The sequence below is a fragment of the Pelodiscus sinensis genome, chromosome 24 (assembly GCF_049634645.1).
Source record: "Pelodiscus sinensis isolate JC-2024 chromosome 24, ASM4963464v1, whole genome shotgun sequence".
NCBI classification, from domain to species: Eukaryota; Metazoa; Chordata; order Testudines; family Trionychidae; genus Pelodiscus; species Pelodiscus sinensis.
This window is the reverse complement of record NC_134734.1, coordinates 15,145,001-15,171,265: the sequence shown is the minus strand read 5'-3', so window position 1 is coordinate 15,171,265 and position 26,265 is coordinate 15,145,001. Positions and strand designations below refer to the sequence as shown.

The 26,265-nt window shown below is 44.0% G+C and overlaps 1 protein-coding gene and 1 long non-coding RNA gene across 5 annotated transcripts in view; one reads left to right on the top strand and one right to left on the bottom strand.

Moving 5' to 3' along the window:
- POGZ (pogo transposable element derived with ZNF domain) overlaps positions 1 to 26,265 on the top strand; it is a 74,495-nt gene that overhangs the window by 38,050 nt on the left and 10,180 nt on the right. For 2 of the 4 annotated variants that reach the window (XM_014568971.3, XM_075907458.1), the window contains 12 exons: positions 1,335 to 1,443; positions 1,971 to 2,264; positions 7,507 to 7,707; positions 8,513 to 8,622; positions 9,377 to 9,711; positions 11,116 to 11,270; positions 20,099 to 20,199; positions 21,498 to 21,644; positions 23,391 to 23,525; positions 23,805 to 24,010; positions 24,574 to 24,714; positions 25,500 to 25,559. In XM_014568971.3, the coding sequence (XP_014424457.2) occupies positions 1,335 to 1,443; positions 1,971 to 2,264; positions 7,507 to 7,707; positions 8,513 to 8,622; positions 9,377 to 9,711; positions 11,116 to 11,270; positions 20,099 to 20,199; positions 21,498 to 21,644; positions 23,391 to 23,525; positions 23,805 to 24,010; positions 24,574 to 24,714; positions 25,500 to 25,559 (1,994 nt within the window). The remainder of the gene's footprint in view (positions 1 to 1,334; positions 1,444 to 1,970; positions 2,265 to 7,506; positions 7,708 to 8,512; positions 8,623 to 9,376; positions 9,712 to 11,115; positions 11,271 to 20,098; positions 20,200 to 21,497; positions 21,645 to 23,390; positions 23,526 to 23,804; positions 24,011 to 24,573; positions 24,715 to 25,499; positions 25,560 to 26,265) is intronic. The other 2 variants (XM_006113947.4, XM_075907459.1) reach the window with 2 other exon arrangements.
- Positions 15,616 to 18,833, bottom strand: LOC142819546 (uncharacterized). Its single transcript, XR_012897455.1, has 3 exons — positions 18,332 to 18,833; positions 16,202 to 16,447; positions 15,616 to 16,060 (listed from the first exon to the last, which is right to left on the bottom strand). It is a non-coding gene; the product is annotated as an uncharacterized LOC142819546 (long non-coding RNA).

Sequence of the window (26,265 nt, the reverse complement as noted above, 5' to 3'; positions counted from 1 at the left end):
TGGTTCTGTCTACCTTGCTTGTGCTAAAATCTACACTTGACTCTTTTTTTTTTTCAAAATACAGTTCTTAGTAGATAATGAAAAGGAAGGCCATAGAAAAGGTTTGGACACATCTACCAAAGCCTACAGATCAAGCAACAACATACAAAAATGCCTTTAATTTCCACTTCTTTGATCCGGGGCATCTGACTCCAACTTAAGAATTTTTTATATGCAACACCTCGATAATCCGTCTTGTGAATTTGATCAACTGAGAAAATATCCAATAGTTGTTAAACTTAGTATCAAATTTAATAATATCCTGCCCATCATGCTCCAGTCAAAAGATTATTTGCTAGCGCTGGACAAGAAGGAACTGTCTTCAGATTGATACCGTCAAGATTCTACTGTTGTTGAAGAAAAGGCCCATTTCATGGAATGAGCTGTTTCCATGCTGCTCTTTGTACATAACATTTAAATATAAATGATATATGGAAAGGAAATTTCTTTTTGTTTGAAGTGATTTTTTTCATTGTTCCGTTCTTATTTGTGTATATAAATAAAATGATTGCTCTTTTTTCTTTCTCTTCTACTGTGTGCTTTTATTTAAGTAGTTCTCCATATATTGCACAGATCAGGGAATACTGGTGTTGAAAGTTATTTGAACTTGTATTTTGTACCTATAAATGACTAAATGTTTCCACAATATATTTCTAAATGCTTCAGTAATTATATATTCATAGCTTATATTCAAGTCCTTTTTATCAGTACTTGAAGCAACATAGGGGGATAGTGGTGGTCCACTAAGTGGCATAAAAATGTTGGGTGCTTGAATCAGTCAGTTCCACATTTGTTAGTTCTATTTTAAACAAACTAACCTTGTGGAAAACAGAATAAAAATGCTTGGAAGACTAATTTGCTACATACTTACATCAATTTGCTAACCAGTTTGTCACTCTGGTTACTTCATATGACTGACTTTGACTAGTAGTGTCAGTGTGAAAATTCTTCATGCACCTTTACCTTTTTGGGGTAAATAGGAGGAGAATTGGGGTGAGATCTTTTTGAGCAGATTTCTACTGGTAAAGTAATAGGATTTATGACTATGGAAAAAATAGAGCCCAATCTAATGACAACTGAAATCGATAAAAAGACTTCAAACTGACCAAATACTGATTTGCAGTGGTTGCTGAATTTGTCTCTTGCACTCCTAAACATACCTAGCAAAGACATAATTTAGAAAGATGATTCAAAAACAAGTGCCCCATTGTGATTGATAAACTGCATACTAATTATCTCTTGGTTTGGTTTGTTGGGATAAATATGTTAAAGATAATTTTGCCTCTTAAATGCAGGGATTTCCAGTAAGGAATGTCCGGCCTGTACAGAACACAATGAATCAGGTTGGAATTGTTCTGAACGTACAGCAAGGCCAAACGGTTAGACCTATTACCCTAGTCCCAGGTAAGCAATGTATCCATTGAAACAGACTAAATGGGCATGTTGTTTAGCATTTATCCAACTAAAGGAACATAAGCTAATAATACTGTATCTTGAAATCTTTTTCCAGTAGCCCTTGCAGAGGTGGGATTTTCCCTGGTCCTGCAAATAGTTTCCTACTGTGAATAGTCTCGCTTACAGCTGTTAAGATAAACACTTGTGTGTGAGTTTACAGGATGAGGGGCTGCATGAGTCCCATTGAAAACTGTGGTGCTTTGGGAAACCCCAACCAAAATTATTAAAAAGGGAATAATTTCAAACAAAATCATTTTCACTGTCTGTTTTCTTTTGCATTTTGCTCATCTTGGAAAGTGAAACTATTTCTAAATGTGCTACGTGTTCATAATCTCCACTCAAGCTAGCGGGAGTTATGGGAGCTCAGTGCTGTTGGAAAACAAGCAGTTAGGTATCTGACACATCAGGTGGGAATATATGATCTAAACAGTTGTGTGTTTTGTTTTGTTTTGTTTTGTTTTGTTTTGTTTTTTAAGCCCCAGGTACCCAGTTTGTTAAACCAACAGTTGGAGTTCCTCAGGTTTTCTCTCAAATGGCCCAGGTGAGACCAGGTACAACCATGCCGGTCCGACCCACTACCAACACTTTCACTACGGTCATTCCGGCCACGCTTACCATCAGGAGCACTGTACCACAGTCCCAGGCACAACAGCAAAGTAAGTCCACTCCCAGCACCTCCACAACTCCTACTTCAACGCAGCCAACAACACTTGGACAGTTAACTGTGCAGCAGCCAGGGCAATCCAGTCAAGCTACTAACCCCAAATTAGGTAAGACCTCCCATGGGAAAGCAGTGGGACTCAAGTGTTTACAATTTGATCTTCAAATACATGGCCTAGTGGTTAGAACATGGGAATGGGAGTCCTGGGTTCTGTTCCTGAATCTGTCACTGACACACTGCATGACTATGGGCAAGTCACTTCACTGCTCTGTGCCTATATATATATATATATATGTATGTATGTATACACACACACACACCCCAGATGGGTATGAGAATTAACTAATTTCAGTTTATAAAATGTTTTGGGATTCTCAGATGAAAAACTGTAAGAAATGCAGGGTACTATTTATTTGTATGTTTTGAAAGTTTATATATGGAACTGTTTAAGGCACAATGGAAATTAATCATTCCTTTTTTTTTATGATGTCCAATAGTATGAGAGTGATGGATTGTTAAGATAATGACAAATAATTTAGAACAAATACTGCTTCATGCAGCAAAAGGTCCAGATAATGTAATTACATTTAGGAGGTCAGAGTCAAATACTAAATTCAGAAAGGGGGCATAGATAATATTAATGACAATAACATATATAGTTATTCACATGACAAATCTTGTGTTCTTCGAGTGCTGTTCCTGTGGGTATTTGTGTGTCCTTACTCCAGTGATTGGAGATTTTTCTTAGTGTCTGGTCAAGTTATGCTTGCGCAGTAGCTGCCTTGTGGTACTGTTTGTTTTTGTTGACTGTCGTGCAGAACAGCTCCCCCCCTCTAGTTCCTTCTCTATTCTCCTCAGCAGCAGTTGGAGCTTGGAAGAGAAAGAGAAAAAAATATATATATAAGAAAGAAGAGTGGAAAGTAAATCTTTGCATCCTGAAGAAATCTCAACTGTTGCCTTGCCCAGTTCTCCCAGCTTTGAGAAATGCAACAACTGCAGAGATGCTATGCCAGTCTCTGATGGACACTCTCTTCTTGTGTTTGATGCCTTGAAGAGAGCCACATTTCTCAGAAATGCTCTCATTGCAGCAACATTAAAATCAAGGACCAGGAGAGATAGAGAGTTACGCCTGAAAATGATCCTCTTAGAAAAATGTTATCTCAGTTTCCATCCACCCCACAAGACAAGGACCACAAGCACATCAATCTTCTCGGCCAAAAGGTTTACTTGTCAGCCACTCTGCAGCTTTGAGTAGCTAATTACTTAGCTCTTCTGGCTAACTATGACCACGCCAATTATTCCAAACTGAACATCTGCTGGAACAAAAGTGGCCACAGTTCCAGGCCATTATATAGGAGGGTCAAACAAATCACACACTGCCCTCCAGGCAGCCATGGATATCACAAACATGACAACCCACACAACCGTGATAGCACCTCCTGGATTCAGTCCTCAGGTGAATCCCGAAAGACCTTCAGATGAAGGTGGAGTACCTCCCTTTTTACAAGTCTTACTGCTTTGCTGCTAAAATAGATGAAGTCCTTCACACCACGAAGGATTCATTCGCCTGCTTAGGACACTTGGTATGTACACTCCACCGAATTAGCACAAACAGTACATTCCATACCAGAGACTACGAGAATCTCATACCAGACTGCAGCATAGATCGTTTGACTTCCACTCAGATCAATGCCCTCAACATCGCAGACCTCAACACTGTCAGGTGACAGCAAGTCAACCATCTACTGTTAAACAGCAGTTTTGAAAATTTAGTTGAGGATCTGAATTACCTATCCCCAGCACTAGATACGCACCATCTTTTCTCCACCCCTTTGGCCACCGCCTCCGCCCTTTTTTCCACTATTAGGAAAATATCACATCAGACCACTGGATCTTGGAGATCATCCACTCAGAGTGTTTGATCCACCAAACCATCCCTCCACTCTTTCCCTCTTCAGAAACCTTTCCCACAAGCACCTATTACATCTAGAGGTGCAACATCTTCAAATTGGAGCAGCAGGACAAGTACAGGAAACCCCTGAATTGTGACCACCTGAGTTGCAACCACCACCCTGCACTTACAACTATTTTTTTAAAGTGCAGAAAGAGCCGAAAACTCCCAACTTACATCCTCGGTCCGCATTTACGATGGCGCACGATGCCTATCATCAGTTAGGGTTCAAGTTACAATGCCCCCAACTTGCAACGCTTCCCCACGAACCAATTGGATCACAAGTCGGGGGTCACCTGTACTAACTCTACTGGAGAAGAGGTTTTATTTCCTCACCCAAAAGAAAACCAGGGGTTGGAGACTGATACTTGATCTCAGGAGGCTCAACAAATTTCATACGGAATCACAAGTTCAAGATGGTCACTCTCTCCATCATTATTCCTGCATTAGATAGGAAAGACTGGTTCACAGCCCTTGACCTAGAAGAAGTGAACTTCCATATTATGATCCACCCAGCATACAGGCGCTTCCTTTGCTTTACTGTGGGCTCTGAATACTACCAGTATCAGGTGCTGCCCTTTGGCCTATCTACGGACCCCAACATTTTTTTCCAGCAGTAATTGCAGTATGTCTTTGTTGTCAGGGGGTAATCATTTCCCCCAATCTCGATGATTGTTTAATCAAGGGCACTACATACCACAACACACTAAGCATGATACAAGCAGCAATATCCCTGTTTCAACTGTTAGGTCGACCGAGCAACTTTCAAAATTCAATTCTTGAACCAACTCAAATTCTAGAATTTATAGGAGCTCATCTAGACTTTGTAAGAACCAAGGCCATACCTCCCCAGTACAGATTTGACATTCTCACTTCCCTGATCTCTACAGTTCAGTTCAGTCCTTTCACCACCATACCTTCAAATCCTCAGGTATATAGTAGCCACCACGTATGTGGTGACACCAGACTCCATATGCATTGTTTCCAAGCCTGGCTCACCACTGTATATGCCCCTTCCCATGATGTACTCCACAAGAGGGTATCACTTCCACCGCATGTCCTCTTTTCCCTCAACTAGTAGATCAGAGCACGCAACATCATGTAAGGTGTCCCTTTCCACCAAGACCCCCATCTCACATTTTCACTACAGATGCTTCCTGGGCCCTAAGATGAGGGGTTCATTTCTACCAGAAAACGATCCAAGGCCAGTGGTCTCCACAGGAAGCTCAGTTTCACGTCACTCTGGAGGAACTGAGGGCAGTTCGCAGTGCCTGCCAACACTTTCTACCTATAATACATGGCTAGACCATATGCATCTTCACAGACAACATGTTTATGTTCTTCATAATTTGTCACGGTATAGCATGATCGCATTTCAATTGCACAGAAGCAGTAACATTTTGGAATTGGTGCATTGGTCACAACATTACACCCCTAGCATCATACCTATCTGGAATTCAGAATTACCATGGCAGATGGCATCAGCTGTCTCATCTAAGAACAGCACGAATGGGAGATACACCCATCAGTCATTCAGACAGTATTCTAAAAATGGGGACCCCCGCCAGTCATTGACCTCTTTGCCACTCTCACCCTCTTTGCAAATGTCAGCAGTTCTGCTCCAGAGCAGGCTCTGACAGGCGATCCTTCGGAGATGCCTTTCTAATTCCATGTACAGCACCACTTTTTTATGCTTTTCTATCCCTGCCACTCATAAGTCAAGCAATTCACAAGATCTACTGAGATCAGGCATGCATTATCTTCATCATCCCAACCTGGTCCCAGGCAGCCCTGATTCCCTTACCTCAATCGTCTCGCACTCTGCAGTCCTCACTGAGTCCCACGCCATCCAGACCTGCTATCCTAACACCATGGTCCAATGCTGCATTCCAGTCCAGCAGCTCTCATCTCAAAGTCTGGCTACTCCATGGTAATAGCCGTTGTCCTACAACCAGAAAAACTTAACTCTACAAGTGGAGACATTTTTCTGTCTGATGCGAACAGACATATATAATGTTGCCAACCAAAGCATCCCTTGTGGTGATAGTAGAATATCTCCTCAAACTCAGGAAATCAGGCCTGTTCTTTAGTTCCCTTAAAGTTCATCTGTCAGCCATCACCACATTCCATGAACAAATTGATGGATCCTCAATTTTTTCTCCCACCTCCCCCTCCCATCACCAAACTATTTTTAACTGGAATCCAATGGTTTGGGAACCTACACCTTCCTGGGACCTAAATCATGTACTATAGCCTTATCAGACCTCCACTTGAGCCTTTAGCCACTGGCTCCCTCCTTCACATGTCAGTGAAGGTAGCTTTTCTTCTTGCCATAACATCAGCAAGATGAGTAGGAGAAAAATCAGCCCTTATGGCGGACAAAGTTACATTATGCCCCCACCCAAAATTCTTACCGGAAGGGCCCTTTATTTTCCACATCAATAAAACAATATATTTACCTACCTTTTTCCCCCTAAACCTCAAAAAGATGTCAGGCGAACCCTCAATAGAACCTGACAGGGCCTGACCTTTTTTACCTTGACAGGACCCAACCCTTTTGCAAGTTCCCCGGACTCCGTATAACCATCACTGAGCGATCTCAGGGTGGCACTGAGTGACTTTCTAAGTGGATATCCGGATATCCTCATGCATACATATCTGTTACATTCTACACAACAAGCAATCTCCACATTGGATAACAGCTTCCTCCACCAGAGCCATAGTCACTTCTACAGTTTTCCTGAGGGATGTAACATTGCAGGCTATATATAGAGCTGCAACTTGGGCTGCTGAGCATATTTTTGCCGGACACTGTGCCATAACAACCAGCCCCAAATTGCAGCCACTGTGGGACAAGCTATTCTTTCATCTCTAGCTCAGGGATGACTCCAACAGGGCACTGCTCTACAGACATCTAAAGTGGAGCACTCACAAGGACAGCACTTGAAGAGGAAATTACTCAGCTTGTGTAGTAAAAATGGTTCTTCAAGATGTGTATCTCTGTGGATGCTCCACTATCTTCCCTGCTCTCCTGTACTTTGGAGTTGGCATCCTTGATTCTGAAAAGGAACAGAAGTTGGAGGGGATGCCATGTGTGCAGTCTAATGAGCACAAGCGGCACCATGGGGCAGCTACTGCTCAGGCACGGTGTGACCAGACACTATGAAGAAAAATCTCCAGTTGCCAGCACAAGTATGCACCTACATGTAAAGGGGAGTACCCATAGGGAAGCACATCTTGAAGAACCGTCATTACCACACAAGGTGAGTTACTTCTTTTATGGTGAAGGCTGATAGCTGGAGGGGGTCAGGATGTAGGACATGATAAATGAGGGGCCTTGTCTGCTATATCCGACCTACATTCCTAATTATTTTTTCTCTGCTGTCCTTTCTGTTGGCAGTGAGCATTGCAAGCTTTGTGACTGTGAAGAGACCTGGAGTAACTGGAGAGAATAGCAATGAGGTCGCTAAGCTGGTGAATACACTGAATACCACCCCTTCATTAGGTCAGAGTCCTAGTCCACTTATTTCTAATAGCAGCCCTGCACTTGGTTCCCAGAGATCCAGTGTTTCAGAATCGTCATCATCATCATCACTGAAAGGTATGGTCAGCAGCAGCCTTCTAGGTTCTTTTGAAAGCACAGATATTTAAAGATGTTCCTAACACTCAATTTCTGAAACAGAAAACTAAGCAAATAATCTAGATTGCATATAAAAGGGGAAACAGACCTGTTAAACAGCTATACAGTTGAAGTTAACATCTTAATTGACCTGAAGTTTTCCCTAGTGAGTGTTCTATATTTATCATATCATGTGAGTTCTTGATCGCTCCTTGTATTTGTTACCGTGTAGTCAATTGATGCACATGCTACCATTAGAATTATTTACATATCACATGGGGCATACAAAGCTCTTTACAGACATGCAAGGGGGGCTTCTTCTGTGCTACTTCTCCTGAACAGAAGGTACTTCCCAATGAGTGGGAGGCAAAAGATGGCTTTAAAACCACCTTTTGTGCCATCCAGTTTTTGGGCTTTTGCTCATGTTTGGAGGTGGCGACAAGAAGTTAGAACTCAGTGTTGATGGGGGCAGGAAGTCGAAAGGGTATAAGTAGACTGGAGTGTGATTGGAAAAGATCATTTAGCTGAAAGATATTTAGCAGGAAGTTCGTAGGACACCAGTGATAGTTCTGGGGAATGGTGAGTATTCAGTGTATCTCATATGGGTTGTCACCTGTTTCCATAAATCTACATGTTTTTTGTACCTTTCAAGTCCTGTTAGCAGTTAAACGTACTCTTGAAATAAATAATCTTCAATAGGGCCAAAAGTTACGTTTAAGTGTTTATTGAATTGTAGGGGTATTATCAGATTCCAGTACCCAGTTCAGTATTGTTGTTATTATTACAGTCAGCTCTTCTCCTGTCCCCACTTTTGACTTACAAGATGGTGGCCGGAAAGTCTGCCCAAGATGCAATGCCCAATTTCGAGTGACTGAGGCTTTAAGAGGACATATGTGTGTAAGTAACCACTCTGAGGTGAAGAATTAATTAGTCATTACTGTGGATTATATAGGGCAATAATGAAGAACAGGTTTCTGCCTTCCCACAGAAGGGGCATGGGTAGGAGAATCTGATGTGGATGAGGGAATGGAAAATCTGCATCAGGATCTTTAATAACTCCAGCTAGACAGGACTTTGTTTTATCTTAGGGATATTAGATATCTTTTACTAGAATAATCATGTAACCGCGCCAAATCTTATTGGTTACACAATTATTCAGTAATCTCTGTGGGGTGGGGCTAGCAGCCAGTGCACACCCAGCCTCACTCCCAGGAAATTCCTCGCAGACGGGGGCTGCACTGAGGTGGGGGAGGCAGGCCGCTCCACAGGTGCTCGTGGGGAGCTGGTTAAAAAATTGGCAGCAAGGGGGAGGAGTGTGTGTAGTCGTTAGGATTAACCGCTAAGCCCAGGCTTGTCAGTTAATCGTTTACACGACTATATGCTTACATCCCTATTTTATATCTTGTTAGAAAGAACTGTTCCTCCAGTAGCAGTGTGCCTGCTAGCCCATCTTACCCAGCTGTGCTGACTTGGGGGAAGAGCATCCACATCACTACTTCCTGAGGACTGCTTGGGGGGCTCTTGTCTCAGAAATCATGAGGCCTAACCTGCTTAGCTTGTATGATCCAATGAGGTCACAGTCCGCATTGTATGTGTAGTATATAGTTACTGCTATTTACCCTTTATTCATTAGCTTTTCTTTTTCCTGAAGTACTGCTGCCCTGAAATGGTTGAATTCCTCAAGAAAGGAAAATCCTTAGAACCCGAACCAAATATCCAGCCTACAAAGCCCCCATCTCCAGAAAAAACTGCAGCTGTTGCTTCACCACCTTCCTCCACACCTATCCCTGCACTGTCTCCACCTGCTAAAGCTCCAGAGCAAAGTGAAAATGCTGGTGATTCAGCCCAGAGCAAACTCATCATGTTGGTAGATGATTTCTACTATGGCAGGGATGGTGGCAAAGTGACTCAGCTTTTGAACTTCCCCAAGGTTCCAACATCCTTCCGGTGTCCACACTGCACCAAGAGGCTAAAGAACAATATACGGTAAGAGGAATGCCACATACCCTAATAGCAATACCTCTCAGTTCTTGAATTTGCACATCCCAAAGTGAGTTATTATGTCCATCAGTTAAGTCTCAAAGCCTCCTTTATAGGGTTGGTAAGTCAGAAACAGAAAGGTGAAGTGACTTGCCCATGGTCAGACAATGACTCAGTGGCAGAGAACTGGGACCCGAACCCAGGACTCTTGGTGAGAATGGGGTTCCCAATCTTTTTCTTGAGGCCTACCTTCAACTACAGTTGGTACTGTGGTCCACTATTAGCACTGGGAAGGGTGATGGAGGAGGGGCATGACTTGAACTGTCCAGGGGATGGCCAAACTTTAAATTGTTTTCTACCTGCTATCACCATACACATTTTGATAGTCCTCCCTCGCAGAAGATCAGCTTGAGCCATCATCCCCTTTCAGGGTGATCAAAAGGCAAATAAGTCAAGGGACTGTCACGGCCAGTCCCCACTGACACCCTCCACATCAGCCAGCTGAATCCCCAGTTGCCCCACTCCAACACCTTTGTGTGCCTCACAGGCACCCCTTATCCAGGAACAAGAGAAGAGTTTGGGGGCCACAGTTGTCCAGGCCTGGCCACTGCCTATGATGGTCATTGTCCAAAAGGAAGCAGAGCAACACCACTGAGCTCTGGTTACTAGGGGAGCTATGGAGCTGATACTCCAGGAGGGCCGACACTACAGATTGTGGGGTATGGTGGTTGAGAACAAGAATAGCTGCGAACCCTCCATCCACCCTGAGAGCTGCCACCACAATGATTCCACTTCGCCCTCTGCCACCTACTGGGGGTGCTGGATACCTTCAGCACTAAACAGGAGCCATCACCAGCCTCCACTCCATCACTGTTTCACAAACTCAGTGTAAAAACTCTAGTGTCCTCTCCAAACTCTGCCCCTCGCTCCTGCCAGTAGACCACTTGGGACTGTCGGATGAGCCGAGCTAGAATTATATCCTGAGTCTTACTCAGAAATTACAGATGTTAAAAGTTCTGTTAGCACATCACTAGTCCAGCCCCTAGAAACCACTATATAGAGTGTTCTCCGCTTCTTTATCCAGTTGAGTTTGAACATGAGGGCTGAAGAGAAGAGGTAATTTCCTGTTTGTGGAATAGATTGAATAGTGTACAAGAAGCCTTTCCAGTGTCTTATTGCAAAAGTAGTTAGTATTAAAATTTGACTTTGAGCTGATATGCTTTCTCATAGCAGATAGAGAAATGTAAAAGATAGTTATTTAAGTTAGCCATTTGAAAAACATTTCTTTTTGCTACTAATGAAAGCAGTGCCAAAATAATCAATATTAGAAGCATTGGGGGTTCATTTCCAGGCTTGGTGATATGAATATGTGTTTGTATTTATGTTTATAATACTCACTCTCTCCTTCAGGTTTATGAATCATATGAAGCACCATGTTGAACTCGATCAGCAGAATGGGGAGGTAGATGTCCATACTATCTGCCAGCACTGTTATAGGCAGTTCTCTACCCCCTTCCAGCTGCAATGTCACCTAGAGAATGTTCACAGTCCCTACGAATCAACCAGTAAGTGGTGGTGGGTTTTTTGTTTGTTTATTTCAGGGTTTCAGTGCAAGTTTCTGGAGAAAGAAGCCTGTCCCTCCTGGGACAATGCTATCCATTTTAAAAAGCCAGAACAATCATCAGATAATGTTCAGGTTCTGATATGAAACTGCAATTCTGAGCTAAGGTAGCTCCACAGAGTTTCTTATTTGGGGCTTGTTATTTATTCTATTAAACAGTGAAACAAATCTAGTGCAGATGAAAGCAGACTGAAGTCCTCAGATTATACATGTAAGATGTACTTCCCCACACCATGTTTACCATGTTACCTCGTGGAATTACAGAGTTCAGATATTACGCTTCACTTAATCCTTAGCTTCCTTAGTTAATAAGAATTGAAACGTAACCCATATGTGGTGGTTTTTATATTCTGGACTGTTATTAAGAGAAAGGGTATGTCTACACTACAAAGTTAGTTCGAACTAACGGACGTTAGTTCGAACTAACTTTAATAGGTGCTACACTAGCGCTCCGCTAGTTCGAATTTGAATCGAACTAGCGGAGCGCTTAGTTCGAACTAGGTAAACCTCATTTTACGAGGACTAACGCCTAGTTCGAACTAGCTAGTTCGAACTAAGGGCTGTGTAGCCCTTTAGTTCGAACTAGTGGGAGGCTAGCCCTCCCCAGGTTTCCCTGGTGGCCACTCTGGCCAACACCAGGGAAACTCTATGCCCCCCTCCCGGCCCCGGACCCCTTAAAGGGGCACGGGCTGGCTACGGTGCCCGTGCCAGGTGCAAGCCTGCCAGCACCCAGCTAGCAGACCCTGCACCTGGCACGGCACAGAGCCACCCACCCGATGCCCCCCAGCCCACCCCCTCTTGCCGGGACCAGGCTGGCGGCTCCCGGGAGCTTGCCCTGGACCGCAAGAGGCGGGCACCTTCCTGGGCTAGTGCGGACATCGTGGACCTGGTCCACGATCTCCGCACTAGGCACAGGAAAGTGGCCGTCTAGGGCAGGAGAGCTGCCAGCCTGGCCACCCAGGAGCAGGTGTGCATGAAAATCAAGGGGGTCCACTGAGACCCCCGACACTGAGCCCTGAGCTTACAATGGCCGTACTGGGTCAGACCAAAGGTCCATCTAGCCCAGTAGCCTGTCTGCCAACAGCGGCCAACCCTAGGGACCCTGGAGGGGATGGACCGAAGACAATGACCAAGCCATTTGTCTCGTGCCATCCCTCTCCAGCCTTCCGCAAACTTTGGGCAGGGACACCACTCCTACCCTCTGGCTAATAGGACTCCATGGACCCAACCTCCATCACTTTATCTCACTTCCCTTTAAACTCTGTTCCAGTTGTAGCCTTCACAGCCTCCTGCAGCAAGGAGTTCCACAGGTTGACTATTTGCTTTGTCAAGAACAACTTTCTCTTACTAGTTTGAAGCCTGCTACCCATTCCTTTCCTTTGGTGTCCTCTAGTCCTTCTTTATGGGAACTCAGGAAGAACTTTTCTGAATGCACCCTCTCCACCCAACCCCTGCTTTTAGAGACCTCTATCCTGTCCCCCCTCCGTCTCCTCTTTTCTAAGCTGAACAGTCCCAGTCTCTGTAGCCTTTCTTCATCTGGGACCTGTTCCCAACCCCTGATCATGTTAGTTGCCCTCCCCTCTCCCAGCCTTTCTCTTCCCCTCTCCCACCTCCTTTTCCCAGTCTCCCCCAGTTTTTTTCAATAAAGACAGAGTCAATGTTGGAAGAAACGTTATCTTTATTTTGTACATCAATAAGAAGAGGGGCTAGGGAAGGGTAAGTGGAAGGAGGTGAGGGAGGAATGGGGTACGAGCCCCCGATGGGGAGGACTGGGCTGGCTCTGCGGGCTTCTGGGGGTGGAAGCTCTCCTGCAGCCCCCCAATTACTCCCTCTCCCCAGATGGCAGCCTGCGGCAAGTGCAGCCGGGCTGATGGCCGAGTGGTGTGATGTGCCCAGTGTGGGCACTCAGGGCACTCCAAGCCAGAACGTCTTTGCAAGCGGGGCACCCCTTAGAACTGTGTGTCCGGGGTGGGGGTCGGGACCCTTTAAGCGCAGCCCTCGGCTAGCCTGAGACAGCATCTCCATGCTCTAAGTCCTCCTTTTATGCCCTGCCGGCACTGCTTCCGGCCATCCTTAAGCCCTGTTCAGAGTCCACTCAATGTGGACTTACTAGTTCGAACTAGCAAAACGCTAGTTCGAACTAGTTTTTAGTTCTAGACGCGTTAGTTCGAACTAGCTTAGTTCGAATTAACTAATTCGAACTAAGTTAGTTCGAACTAGCGCTGTAGTGTAGACGTACCCAAAGTTACTTACCTTGTGCAGTAATGATGGTTCTTCTTCGAGGAGTGTCCCTGTGGCTGATCCCCCTTAGGTGTCTGAGGTGCTGCTGTGCCTCTAGTCAGAGAATTTAGGTAGCAGTGCCTTTGGTAGGCTGCACATGTGGAGAAGCTGGCATGCGCCAGTGCAGCTACTCCACATGCACAGTCAACTGTCCTTTGAGTTCTTTCTCTGCCGCTGGTGGCTTCAGTTGGAACCGATAGCTGCCCTCCTAGTATTTTCAAAATTTTATTCGATAGAGTTAGTGTTGTTAGTTATAGTTAGTTTAAAAAAAATCCCTTCTTGTTAGGGCCTTTTTCCATTGAGCCGTTTTTTCCCCCCCGGTTGCCTGGTTCTCCAGTTTTCAAATGTTGCCTATCTTGCAGGCTTTCCATACCGTCATCGGACAGCCATTCACAGTGTGTTCAGTGCCTGGGACGAGGTCATTCTGCTTCCCAGTGTGAGCACTGTAAACTGCTCACAGCATGCATGAGAGAGGCCAGGGAACTTCAGCTGAAGTTGCTCCTTTTGGAAAACACCATGTGGCCTGCATCAGATCCTGAGCACTGAACACCACCAAGACACCTATCCCCAGTGGCAGTATCAGAGAAAGCTACCCTTTTAGACTCCAGCACCAAGGACTCTGCCTCAGACCAGCAGTCAAGGAACTGAGCCCATTCAGCTGCCAGAGGTGGTGACTCCTAAAAAAATTAGGCACCATCTCACAAACTATCCCTGGTACTGACTGCACCTAAGGTGCTGGAGAGAGAGGCACTGGGACCATCAGACACCGACACATCTCAAGGAGCTAAGGGCTTGACTATGGCCAGCTCTAAGGTGCCAAGCAAGTCAGTCTAAATTGGCACCTTCCGACTCAATGTTGGCACTGAAAAAAGCGGTCCAGCTCGGCACCGAGCACATCCATGCCGCCTCCAGTGCTGAAGAAGCATAAGTATTCAGTGCTGACAATCACGGCAGATCTTGACAGCACCGACTATGGCATTGCTACTCTTCACGACTAGTGAGGAACTGTGGGTCACCTTGGTACCAATGACTGCTATTCTGCATCAACGGTACCATGAGCTTAAACTGCAGCAAGAGAGGTTTAGGTTGGACATTAGGAAAAATTTCCTAACTGTCGGAGTGGTTAAACACTGGAATAAATTGCCTAAGGGGTTTGCTAAATCTTCATCACTAAGAGCAGATGAGACAGACATCTATTAAGGATGATATAGACCATGCTTGATCCTGCCATGAGGGCAAGGGACTGGGCTTGATGATCTCTCAAGGTCTCTTCCATTTCTAGTATTCTATAATTTTGATTCTACTTCAGCCTTGGCAAGATTCAGCCTCTCTACTCCTGCAGGGTTGGCATTGCCACTATGCAGCAACAAAGATGAGCCTGTAGTGGGTGCGCGCGCGCACACACACACACACACACGCACTCACTCTCTCTCTCTCTCTCCCCCCCCCCCCAACCCCCCAAGCAATCCCAACTGGAATGAGGGTTATTCCTCCTGGAATGAGGTTTAACAGCTAATTCGAATTAAGGGCTTTACTTCGAACTGCCGTGTATAGACGCGGGCAGTTATTCTGGGCTAGTCAATTTCCAAAATGGCGACCGCTCGGGAACATGCTAATGCAAAGTGGGATATTTAAATCCCGTGCTTCATTTGTAATTTTGGTCGCCCCAGTTCAAACTAGGGGGCTAGTGTAGACATACCCAGAGGCAATATGAGGCTGGACGAAGATGATGCCAGACCAGGTGTAGCTAGAGCACCAACCAACCCTCAACCTCTCATCCTTCAAATTCTAGACACATTTTGGAGGTCTGGTCATTGGTATGATAACCCAAATATCTCTAAGGCGTCCGGACAAACTACTTACATTCAACAGTCATCTGACACCCTTCTATCCAAATTGGAGTTCCAACACCACAGACAGATGGATACAGGACATTATCAGGAATGGTTATTGTCTCTTTCATTTATTCCTCCAACCCACCCTCTCTCCCCTCCCTCTTCAGGGGCCCATTTCACAAGAACATCCTCATCCAGGAGCTTAGTCACCTGCTCCAACTGGGAGTAATAGAACCCGTGTCCCAACGTCACAGGGGACAGGGATTCAACTCCCTTACAACAAAGAAAATAGGAGGGTGGAGGCTAATTCTCGATTTTAAGAAGGTTCACTCTTTACATATGCCCTCAACAGTTCAAGATGGTCACCCTATCTACAATAATCCCTGCCTTAGAAAAGGGAGATTGGTTGTCGACCCCTCGACCTGCAAGATGTATACTTTTACGTGTTGATTCATTCTACACACAGAAACTTTGGCATACAACGAATATTTTCAATACAAGGTGCTCCCCTTCGGACTCTCTGCAGTACCATGGGTCTTTTCCAAAATATTGGCCGGGGTGGCAGCATACTTCCGCAGATGGGAAGTCACCATTTTTCTGTATTTCGATGGCTGACTGCCTGTTGAAGACACAGATGTATCAAGAGCCAGAAGAAGCAGTCAAATTCACCATGTCAACGTTTCAGAATCTAGATTTACAGATAAATCTACAGAAATGCAAACTCACACCGAGACAAAAATTAGAGTTCATGGTTGCTCACCTGGACTGCAAAGTGGTGATAGCCTCACTTCCACAACAAATGTGGTGCCAATTCTGGCCACCATATTTCAAGAAAGATGTAGAGAAGTTGGAGAAGGTCCAGAGAAGAGCAACAAAAATAATTAAAGGTTGCTCTAATTAAATAATTAGAGGTTGAGGATTGGTTGGTTGGTGCTCTATCTACACCTGGTCTGGCATCATCTTCGTCCAGCCTCATATTGCCTCTGGTATGTCTAGAAAACATGACCTATGAGAGAAGATTGAAATAATTGGGTTTATTTACCTTAGAAAAGAGAAGACTGAGAGGGGACACGAAAGCAGTTTTCAAGTATCTAAAAAGGTATTACAAGGAGAAGGGAGGAAAAATTGTTCTCCTTGGTCTCTGAGGATAGGACAAGAAGCAATGGGCTTAAACTGCAGCAAGAGAGGTGTAGGTTGGACATTGGGAAAAACTTCCTAACTGTCAGGGTGGTTAAACACTGGAATACATTTTCTAGGGAGTGTTTGGAATCTCCATCACTGGAGATATTTAAGAGCAGTTTAAATAGCCATCTGTCAGGGATGATCTAGACAGTGCTTGGTCCTGCTGTGAGAGCAGGGGACTGGACTCGATGATCTCTCAAGGTTCCTTCTAGGTTTTAGGATTCTATGATTCTATGAAAGGTTCCAGACAATCACAGAACTGGTAGAAATAGCAGAGAATTCCTTGGTCACTGCAAAATTACACCTTCAATTATTAGGTCACATGGCAGCAGCCACCTTCGTGGTGCAACACCAGATTACACGAGACCCATGCAGATATGACTAAGGACAGTCTACGAACCACATTTCCAATGCATCAAGAAAGCTATCTCAGTTCCCATCAAGGTGAAGCAGTCATTAGCTTGGTGGATAGATCTACTCAATGTGTGCAAAGGAGTACCTTTCCACTAACAACCACCATCCATCTGACAGCTATGTACTACATAAATCTCCAGGGAGAGCCAGATCTTACCAGATCTCTGTATGGAAGCGGTCCAGCTGTGGAGATGGTGTATCCCATACAATATACACCTTTGAGCCACCTATTTGCCAGGCAAGGAGAATACTATGGCAGACATCCTCAGCAGGAATTTCAGTTTGAATCACGAATGGAAGATTGGTATCCACCTCCTATCACAAGTATTCAATCAGTGGGGATTCCCTGTGGTGGACTTTTTTTGCGACCAGTGCCAACAAGAAGTGTCCATAGTACTGTTCTCATGCGGGCATTGGGACGCACTCTCTTGGGGATGCATTCACAGTAACATGGAGCACATTGCTATCATACATGTTCCCACCAACCCCACTTCTCCATCAGGTAATCAGCAAGGTAAAACAGGACAGGGCCACAGTAATACTAATCGCACCCTGTTGGCCCAGACAAACATGATACCCTTACCTAATATATATGTCCACAAAGAATTCATGATGTTTTCTAATACTTCCACATCTCCTAAGTCAGAACAATGGACACATACAACATCAGCGTGTCCAAACTTTCCCTCTGCAGGCATGGTTTCTGACTGGCTCACCTCAATAGAGGTGACCTGTCCTGAACCTGTACAGGAGATTCTCCTAAACAGTCACAGGCTGGCCACGAGAAAATCAACCTGTTTAAATGGTGCAGGTTCTCTGTATGGTGTCACCAGATTGAAAAGCTTCCATGACCACCTCTCTCCCTCTGGTTTTGGAGTATTTGTTATCCCTCAAAACCTCAGGACTCTCCTTTAGCTTCCTAAAGGTTCACCTGGCTACAATAACCACCTTTCACCTCCCAGTAGAAGATAAATCTGTTTTTATGCATCGTATTACTAAATGCTTTTTGAAGGGGCTTCAAAGAATCCATCCTCACCTTGGGACCTCAACCTAGTGCTTAGGGCGCTAACTGGCAAGCCCTTTGAGCCCTTAGCTACGTGTTCAATGCTACACCTGTTTATGAAGGTGGCCTTAATTGCCATCATCTCTGTGAGGAGAGATGGGGAACTGGGTGCTTTTGTGATGGCTCCAGCCTTCACGACATTCCATAAGAACAAAGTCATTCTCCGCCCGCACCTTAAATTCCTTCCAAAAATCCCAACTTCCTTTCATTGTAATGAACCCATTTACTTACCTGTCTTCCTCCCAAAAACCCATGCAGATAGCAGAGAGGCTGCGTGGCACACACTGGATGTCCACAGAGCGGATGCTTTTTATTCGGACAGAACTAGACAAATACACAAATCACCAAGGTTATTTGTATCAACTACTGAAAGATCCAGAGGTATGCCAATTTCCAAACAGAGGTTGTCCAGATGGATTGTGGGCCATAAGGCTGTATAAGACTGTAACCTCTGACAGGAACCCCCCCCTGCAGTTATGTGTTCATTCTACGAGAACAATGGCGACTTCTGCAACATACCTGACTGCAACATACCTGAATACCATACCTCTGACGGACATTTGTAGAGCTGCCACATGGTCCTCTGCTCATATGTTTACCAAACACCATGAACTCGAAACTTACCTGTCTCATGACACTCACTTTGGCCAGACAATGTTAGCTGCTGTACAGAGCAGAAAAGAGATCAGCTGAAGCTCCCTCCTCTGAATATATGAGTATTGCTTCATAGTCATCTAAGGTGGAGAACCCACAGAGACACTACTTGAAGAAGAAGAGAGGATTACTCACTTTGTGCAGTAACTGAAGTTCTTCGAGATGGCTGTGTCCCTGTGAGTGCTCCACTACCTGCCCTTCCTCCCCTCTGCTTCAAAACCACCTGATTTCTGGGGCAGAGAAGGAATTGAAGGGAAGGTTGGCTGCGCATGTGGAGTAGTCATAATGGCGCATGATGGATGACCCACCTGTACACCCGCTGAGGACACTGCTACCTAAATTCACTGACTAGAGATGCAGCAGCACCCCAGAGACTTAAGGTGGAGTACCCACCAGGTCAGCCATCTCAAAGAACCTCAGTTTCTGCACAAGATGAGTAACCTTCTTTTCTTCAAGATGTGTCCCTCTATGGGTGCTCCACAACTTGCCTACCTCCCCTCTACTTCAGAGTTATATATAAGGCTATGCGGTAGAAAAGGAGGAGAGAGGCATTTGCCCAAACATTGTTAGATAGCCTTGAGGTACATCACGAGGGAGAAAAAGCACATGCCTGGGCTTAATGGGCACTGCTACCAAAAATCTCTGAGTAGAAGTGCTGGAGTGCACATAAACCTACAGTGGAGCACACAAGGGACACTACTCAGAGAATAATCAATAATTGGTTATTAATTTATCAATGTTTGTAACTAATTAACCAGTAATTGACAAACCTCAGATACAAAGCTGCAAGTCTCAGAAAAGCTGGCTTTAAATGGATTTATTAATGAAACATGCTAAATGTTATGCTTAGTAAATTTACACACTTTAGAGTTAGCTTTATTTTATTTGAAAAGCATGATGAGACTATGTTTCCACACAGGCCTTTTTTTCCCCCTGTTAAAATGTCAACAGGACACTAGTTCTTTAGAAGCTTGGTTGTGAAATGAATTTGGAAGGTCATATTGGGGTTTCCAAATAGATTTCAGATAACATTTAAACTAATCTGATAAAAAATGTACGGTTGGAAACAGTGCCATATTGGCTTGAACCACCCAAAAGAAATGGAGCTTTTTCATGCTCTTTGATGACTGAGTTTTACTTCTTACTGAATTGGTATTGATGATGTCTTCCAGAAGATGCTGAGAATAGATATATTTAAATCACATGCTCCAGATCCAAGAGGAGTGAACCAGTAATATTGTGCTTCCTTAAAAGGGATTATATTATCTGATGTCAAAATCATCCATTGCAACCTTTATGTTGTGGGGGTTCTAACTGTGACTTTGCTTTTCCTTCCTGTTACAGCAAAGTGCAAGATTTGTGAATGGGCATTTGAGAGTGAGCCAATGTTCTTGCAGCACATGAAGGATACCCATAAGCCTGGAGAAATGCCCTATGTTTGTCAGGTATTACATTTTAAACTCTTTGCTCTGTTTCTATGAAGTCCAGGAGGAGGTCTGGAACTTCCCAGCCAAATATTTAAGTAGGTGAGTAGTCCCTTTGGAGTCAGTACAGAGGGAGCAGACACTAGTACTTGTAGTAAGATGAGGGCCTGAAATATAAGCCCAGGTATCACAGGCTTGGTGTAAGGCCTAAGAGCAAATAGTCAAGGCTTGCTCAGCTCAAACATAGTGAAGTTGTGAGGAGGAAGTAAGCTTAGTTAATAAGATTAAGCATAAATCAGGTTGAGAGTATCAAACAGAGGATGTCAGGTATAAATTTAAGACCATTTCAGGGGGATGGTAACAGAATCCTTCATTGAGAGACATCTTGGTACCAACCTCCTCCCTAGCACACCGACCCAGGTTCATGACCAGGGCTAAATTGATTGCATGATAGAAGGTGATCAAACCCCTCTTGTACAAAGTATGGGGAGATAACTAAGCAATGGGAAGTAGAAACCTGATGTGTTAGGAGTGACGAGTAACTTGTTTGTACTCGTGTATAAAAGTGAACCCCAAAGAGTTGTCTTCATCCGACTGAGGGGGCAATAGTGAAATCCATACTGTTGATTGAGTCGATCCATTGTTGGGGGCGTACATATGCATCATGGCTCGGCAGCAAGTCTATCTGCTGACAACCATTACTGTACTTTGACAATAAATCTGACCTGATGCTTTTGATCCTTATCTGATTTTGTGGTCTTTGAGGGCTCTATTGTTATGATGAGGGCTTGGAGGTGAATGCCTTTTAAAGAAAAAAGCTGTCACCCTAGAGAAGATCAGACAGCAACAAGAGACTGTCTCAAGTGTGAGATCAGTGCTTACATCCACTCTCAAAATACCACCATCCATAAATGGGCCCACTGCTGCCTATCCAATGGGAGGAGAGGAAAAAGAAACTTCTAAAATGTAACATCCTTCAATGTGGCGTTGGGGCCTGAGTGAACTGTTCTGACATACTGTGACTTGCTTTTCAGAAACTTTCTGTTATTCCTGATTGCACATTTACTCCCTCTCTCCTTTTTAGATTGGATGAACAGTGTCACTTACTGCTAATTTTGTGACTATCTGAAAAAACAGAATTCTCAGGCGAGATCTGTTCTCAGAACTACTAATTTTAAGACTATGAAGTCTCTCTCAAAAATCTAAATGGATTATTTTTATTTTTGTATGGATATTCTCCAGTAAACCCTATAGTGATAGATGTGATATACAATTCTAGATTACTTCCATTTTAATTGTTTGCATTTGTCCTTCCTTAGGTCTGTCAATATCGTTCATCGCTTTACTCTGAAGTGGATAGCCATTTCCGAATGATCCATGAGGACACACGGCACCTACTCTGTCCTTATTGCTTGAAAGTCTTTAAGAATGGCAATGCCTTCCAGCAGCATTTCATGAGGCACCAGGTAACCCAAGTACTGAGTTAGGCTTATAGTTTTTGCAAAGTTTTGGTTAAAATGGTTAATTTTTTACAGAGACTTCAGTGAGAGTGAAGCACATGCTTAAAGCTGGATCAGGGCCTGAAACAAGGGATTTGTTCACTACTTAACAAACACATACAAGGCAACTGGACAGAAATTCGACTAAATGGGGATTGCTTCTTACCTTGGCTATACTTTGCACAAATAACTATTCAATGTGAAAAAGCACGTGTTTTTCTTGTTGGGGGTTTGTTTTCAAGTTATAATTAACAAAGATTGTTGTTGGGGGCTATCAGCCCCTTTATCCTCCTGGGTTAAATGTTCAGAATCCAAAAAATAAATTTCAACTCACAGACCGCTTTTTTTATAATTGTTAGGAAACTCTGTTTCCATATCTATTGCCTAAAGTGGTGACCTATTAAGTGTAAGTATATTTAAGCAGAAGTTAGCACTTTTGGTAGGGGGCAGATTGACAACCCTGCAACCCTTAGTTTGTCAGCAAAACAGGTATAGGGTAGACAATGGAGAGGCAAGCAGCTTCTATGTGCTGCTCTGCTAATGTGCCTCAGCTGTAACTTGGAGAAAATCCCCTCTAGGCGAAAGAGAAGAGTTCTTTTTTTTTTCACTCTGCAGTGGTTGGTGCCTGTGCTGATAAAGGGACTAGTTGCCCTGGGTGAAGGTGATTTTATGATGGGGTCATGTTTACCCACCCACTGGAAATTGAACACAGACCAACAGTAACTAGGAATGTTAGATATCATGTAATTGAGTCGTGTAACCACATGGCATTTTAGCTGTTTCATGACTATTCAATAGACACCAGGGGCGGGGCCAGCAGTCAGTGAGCTCCCAGCCCCACTCCTGGGGAGCCCCCTGCCACCCTGTACTACTGTCTCAGTATCAGAGGCAGCAGTGCAAGGTAGCAGGCAGGAACTGGTCCACCAGGGGAGCCAGTTTAAAAACCAGCTCCACATGCTGCCCTGCACTGCTTTTTCTGATACAGAGGCAGAAGTGTGGAGCATCAGCAGCTCCTGTTCACAGGGCTCTCAAGCTTCCCGCAGACACAGGCTGGTCTATGGCAGCAGCTCTGTTCACAGGGACCTCAGACCCTCCACTTCATGGACAGATGCTGCTGCCCTGGACCAGCCTCTGTCTGTGGCATACCCAGGCTTACCACTCTCTCCCTCTGTAAGAGGCAGCAAGTGGGGTGGAAGTAGGCCGGTCTGCAGCGCTAGCACATGTAGGAAGCATGCTTGAAACCTGGCTCCCTGCCCATATCAGTTCCAACCTGCCATCCCTCACACTTCGTGTTGCTGCCTCTTTATGAGAGGCAGCAGTGCAAGGGGCGGAGGAGCTGGTAGATCTGGTGCTCATGGGGAACCTGCTTAAAGCCAGCTTCTTGCAAGCACCAGCTTCCGCTCCCCTGTCTCCTTGCTGCCTCTGATACAGAAGCAGCAAGGAGGTGGGGGGGAAGGAGTGCGTGTAGTCAAGAAGATTAACCGATAAGCTTATCAGTTAATCATATAGTCAACTACACATTGACATCTCTAACAGTAACTCCTTTTAATGCAGTATTTTCAAATGCCATCTAAACTTGGTAGGACTTAAGAGCAAGGGAATAAAAGAAAGACAAACCACTGTTTTGGTTTTTTTGAATAAATGACCTAAGAACCTTCCCTTTTTGTCTTCGCACTCCAAAATTAAATATATTTAATTTTTATTTTGCTTTAGAAGAAGAGTGTTTATCACTGTAACAAGTGTCGGCTGCAATTTTTATTCGCCAAGGATAAAATTGAACACAAGCTACAGCACCACAAAACTTTCCGAAAGCCCAAACAGCTAGAAGGACTGAAACCTGGAACCAAGGTAAGGGATCTAAGATAGAAAGCAGCCTTGCTTTTCCTCCTACACTTTCTCAACATGTGCCTCCTAAAAATTCCTGGAGATGTCATCAAACTAGAACTCATAAAACAAGCATTTGCAGAATGTGTATCACTTCAAATCTACACCTGTTGGAATGGACTGATTCCTCCTGCTACTCCATGTGAAATTCAATAGAGTATTGCAAAGAAGCAGAGATTAGAAGTGGGGCAGTACATCTTAAATCTCAAAGCTGAGGTATAGCCTGTCTGTCATTTGCTGCAGGTTACAATCAGGGCGTCTAGAGGACAGCCACGGACAGTGCCAGTGTCTTCAAATGATGCATCCCAGGGCACCTTGCAGGAAGCCACGCCACTTACATCTTCTACGGACCCACAGCCCATCTTCCTGTACCCACCTGTTCAGAGGAACATCCAGAAGAGAGCAGTCAAGAAAATGTCAGAACTTCTTGATAAGTTTCAAACTAAAAGGTTGTTAAAGAAAATGTAGTCAGCTATGTTATGCCACCATTGATGGCAGTCCCACTTCTGGGAACTGGGAAGTTTCGGCTTGTCCACTGTCAGGAAAAGCTATCATGCCAGAAGACCAGCTTTCCACGAGACCAGGATTAAGTCAATTATTAAGATAGTTTTTTTTTTTTTAATTTTCTCATGGGGTTTTCCCTGTAGAGAGCTCAGAGGGTCCTCTTACTCTTCTCCCTCTTGTCCTTGCCACCTTAATTTTTCTGATCAGGGCAGTCCACTGCATTTGAGTACTTGGCATAAGAGAGTGATTCCTTAATGAGGTTTCACAAATGAAGAAACTAAAACCTGATACTAAAAACAATCTAAATAGGGCCGAAGATATAGGTCAGAGGAGATTATTTTAACTGCAATTTCTTTTGGAAGTTTTCCCCTGTTAATGATTGTCTCCACTGTTTGCTGATTAGCTTTGTCTTTTGTGGTTGGCAGTTTGAAAGGGTTGTAGAAACAGGAATTGTAACTCCATGGGTATCTGTACAGACACTGATGAGAATGTCCTCTTTCACCTGCAGGAGTGTCCTGGGGAGGCAGACTTGCTTGGAGTGCAGCTTTGAAATCCCAGATTTCCCAAACCATTTTCCTACCTATGTCCACTGTTCGCTGTGTCGTTATAGCACATGCTGCTCCAGAGCATATGCTAACCATATGATCAAGTAGGTATAAAAGGACTTGCTAGAAAAGCAACCTCTCTCATATACTGGAACCCCTTCCCTCCTTAGATTGTCATTCGACTTCACTGGGGTATCAGTAACTTCCAGTTCACTGGAAATGGGTAATAGGGCACAGTATATGTGATATGCATGAAAGCAGAAACTGGTAATGAGTTTCTTTATACACACGTCTAAATGAGATGAGAGAACAGTTGAGGGCAAATGATGGATGATTAATCTTCATGGATTCCACTTCGTAAAAGAGACACACACGCACACAACTCTTAATTTGTCAGCTACCTGGGAATATCCCCTCTAACTTTTGCAGCTTTAAGCATCAGTGACTGGCAAATGACAGTTCTCACATAGTAATGTGTTAACTGCTCTATGGTGCAAATCTGTGAGAGGTATGGGTTTCAGAACAGGGATATGTCTGCATTGCTTGGGGAGGCAGACTTGTTCCAGTATGTAGTTGTAAAGATGTAGAAAAGCTGTTAATTTATGGTAAAAAAATCAGTCATTCATACAAGCCTGCAAACCTTAGGAAAAAAATGGATGGATGCAACACATTTGCCCCCAGAGCCAAGGAAAGCAGTTTCAGCAGGGACAGGAATCCCATTCCCCTGAGACTACAGTTAAAAGATAAGGAAACTTACAACAGAATGGTTCTGAATTAGGGTCAGGTTTCTCTGAATGAGTGTGCTGGTTTCTTTTTCACTTTTTTGTTTGGCTTTAATATGCAGAATAATCCTGAGCCTACATTAAATGTACTTGTTTTTATCTTACAGCAACCACGTTCCTCGGAAGAGTCCAAAATACTTGGCTTTGTTTAAAAACTATACTGCCTGGTAATGCAAAACTTGATTACATCTTATTTTACTATCCTAACTACTCAGATGCTTTATTTTCTGATCTTCTAACTCTGCCATCTTCTATCAGACACTTTCTCAAGAGGATCCAGTATTTTTTTCTGAAATAGCAAAAAAGTGTTTAAACAGAGCAATAACCTGCCACTCTTAATGACTTCTTAATGTGAGCTGTCATGTGGCAATAGATGGGAAAGGCACCTGTGCAGTTGAAGGCAGAATTTGGTTATAAGAATGTAAGAATGGCCACACTAACACTAATGGTCTAGCCCAGCATCCTGTCTTCCAGTAGTAGTCGATTCCAGAAGCTCCAGGAGGAGTGAACCAGAACTGGGTATTTTATTGAGTTATCCACACTTGGTCATCCAATCCTAGGGTTTTTTTTTAGGATGCCTAGAACATGAGACTATAGACCTTGTCTCTCTTGGGGCATGTCTACACTACTAAATTATTTATAAATAACTAAATTTGAAATAATAACTGCCAAAATAACTATTTCAAAATAAGCTTATTCCCCAAGGAAAACAGGAGTACAGATTTCAAGATAACCAGCCTGTTATTTCAAAACAACAAACTTGATAGTTTGGATGCTCTGCTTATTATTTCAAAATAAGGGAAGTCATTTCAAAATAACTCCCTAGTGTATACCAGAGCTTAATTAATAGCCATTGATGGACCTATCCTCCAG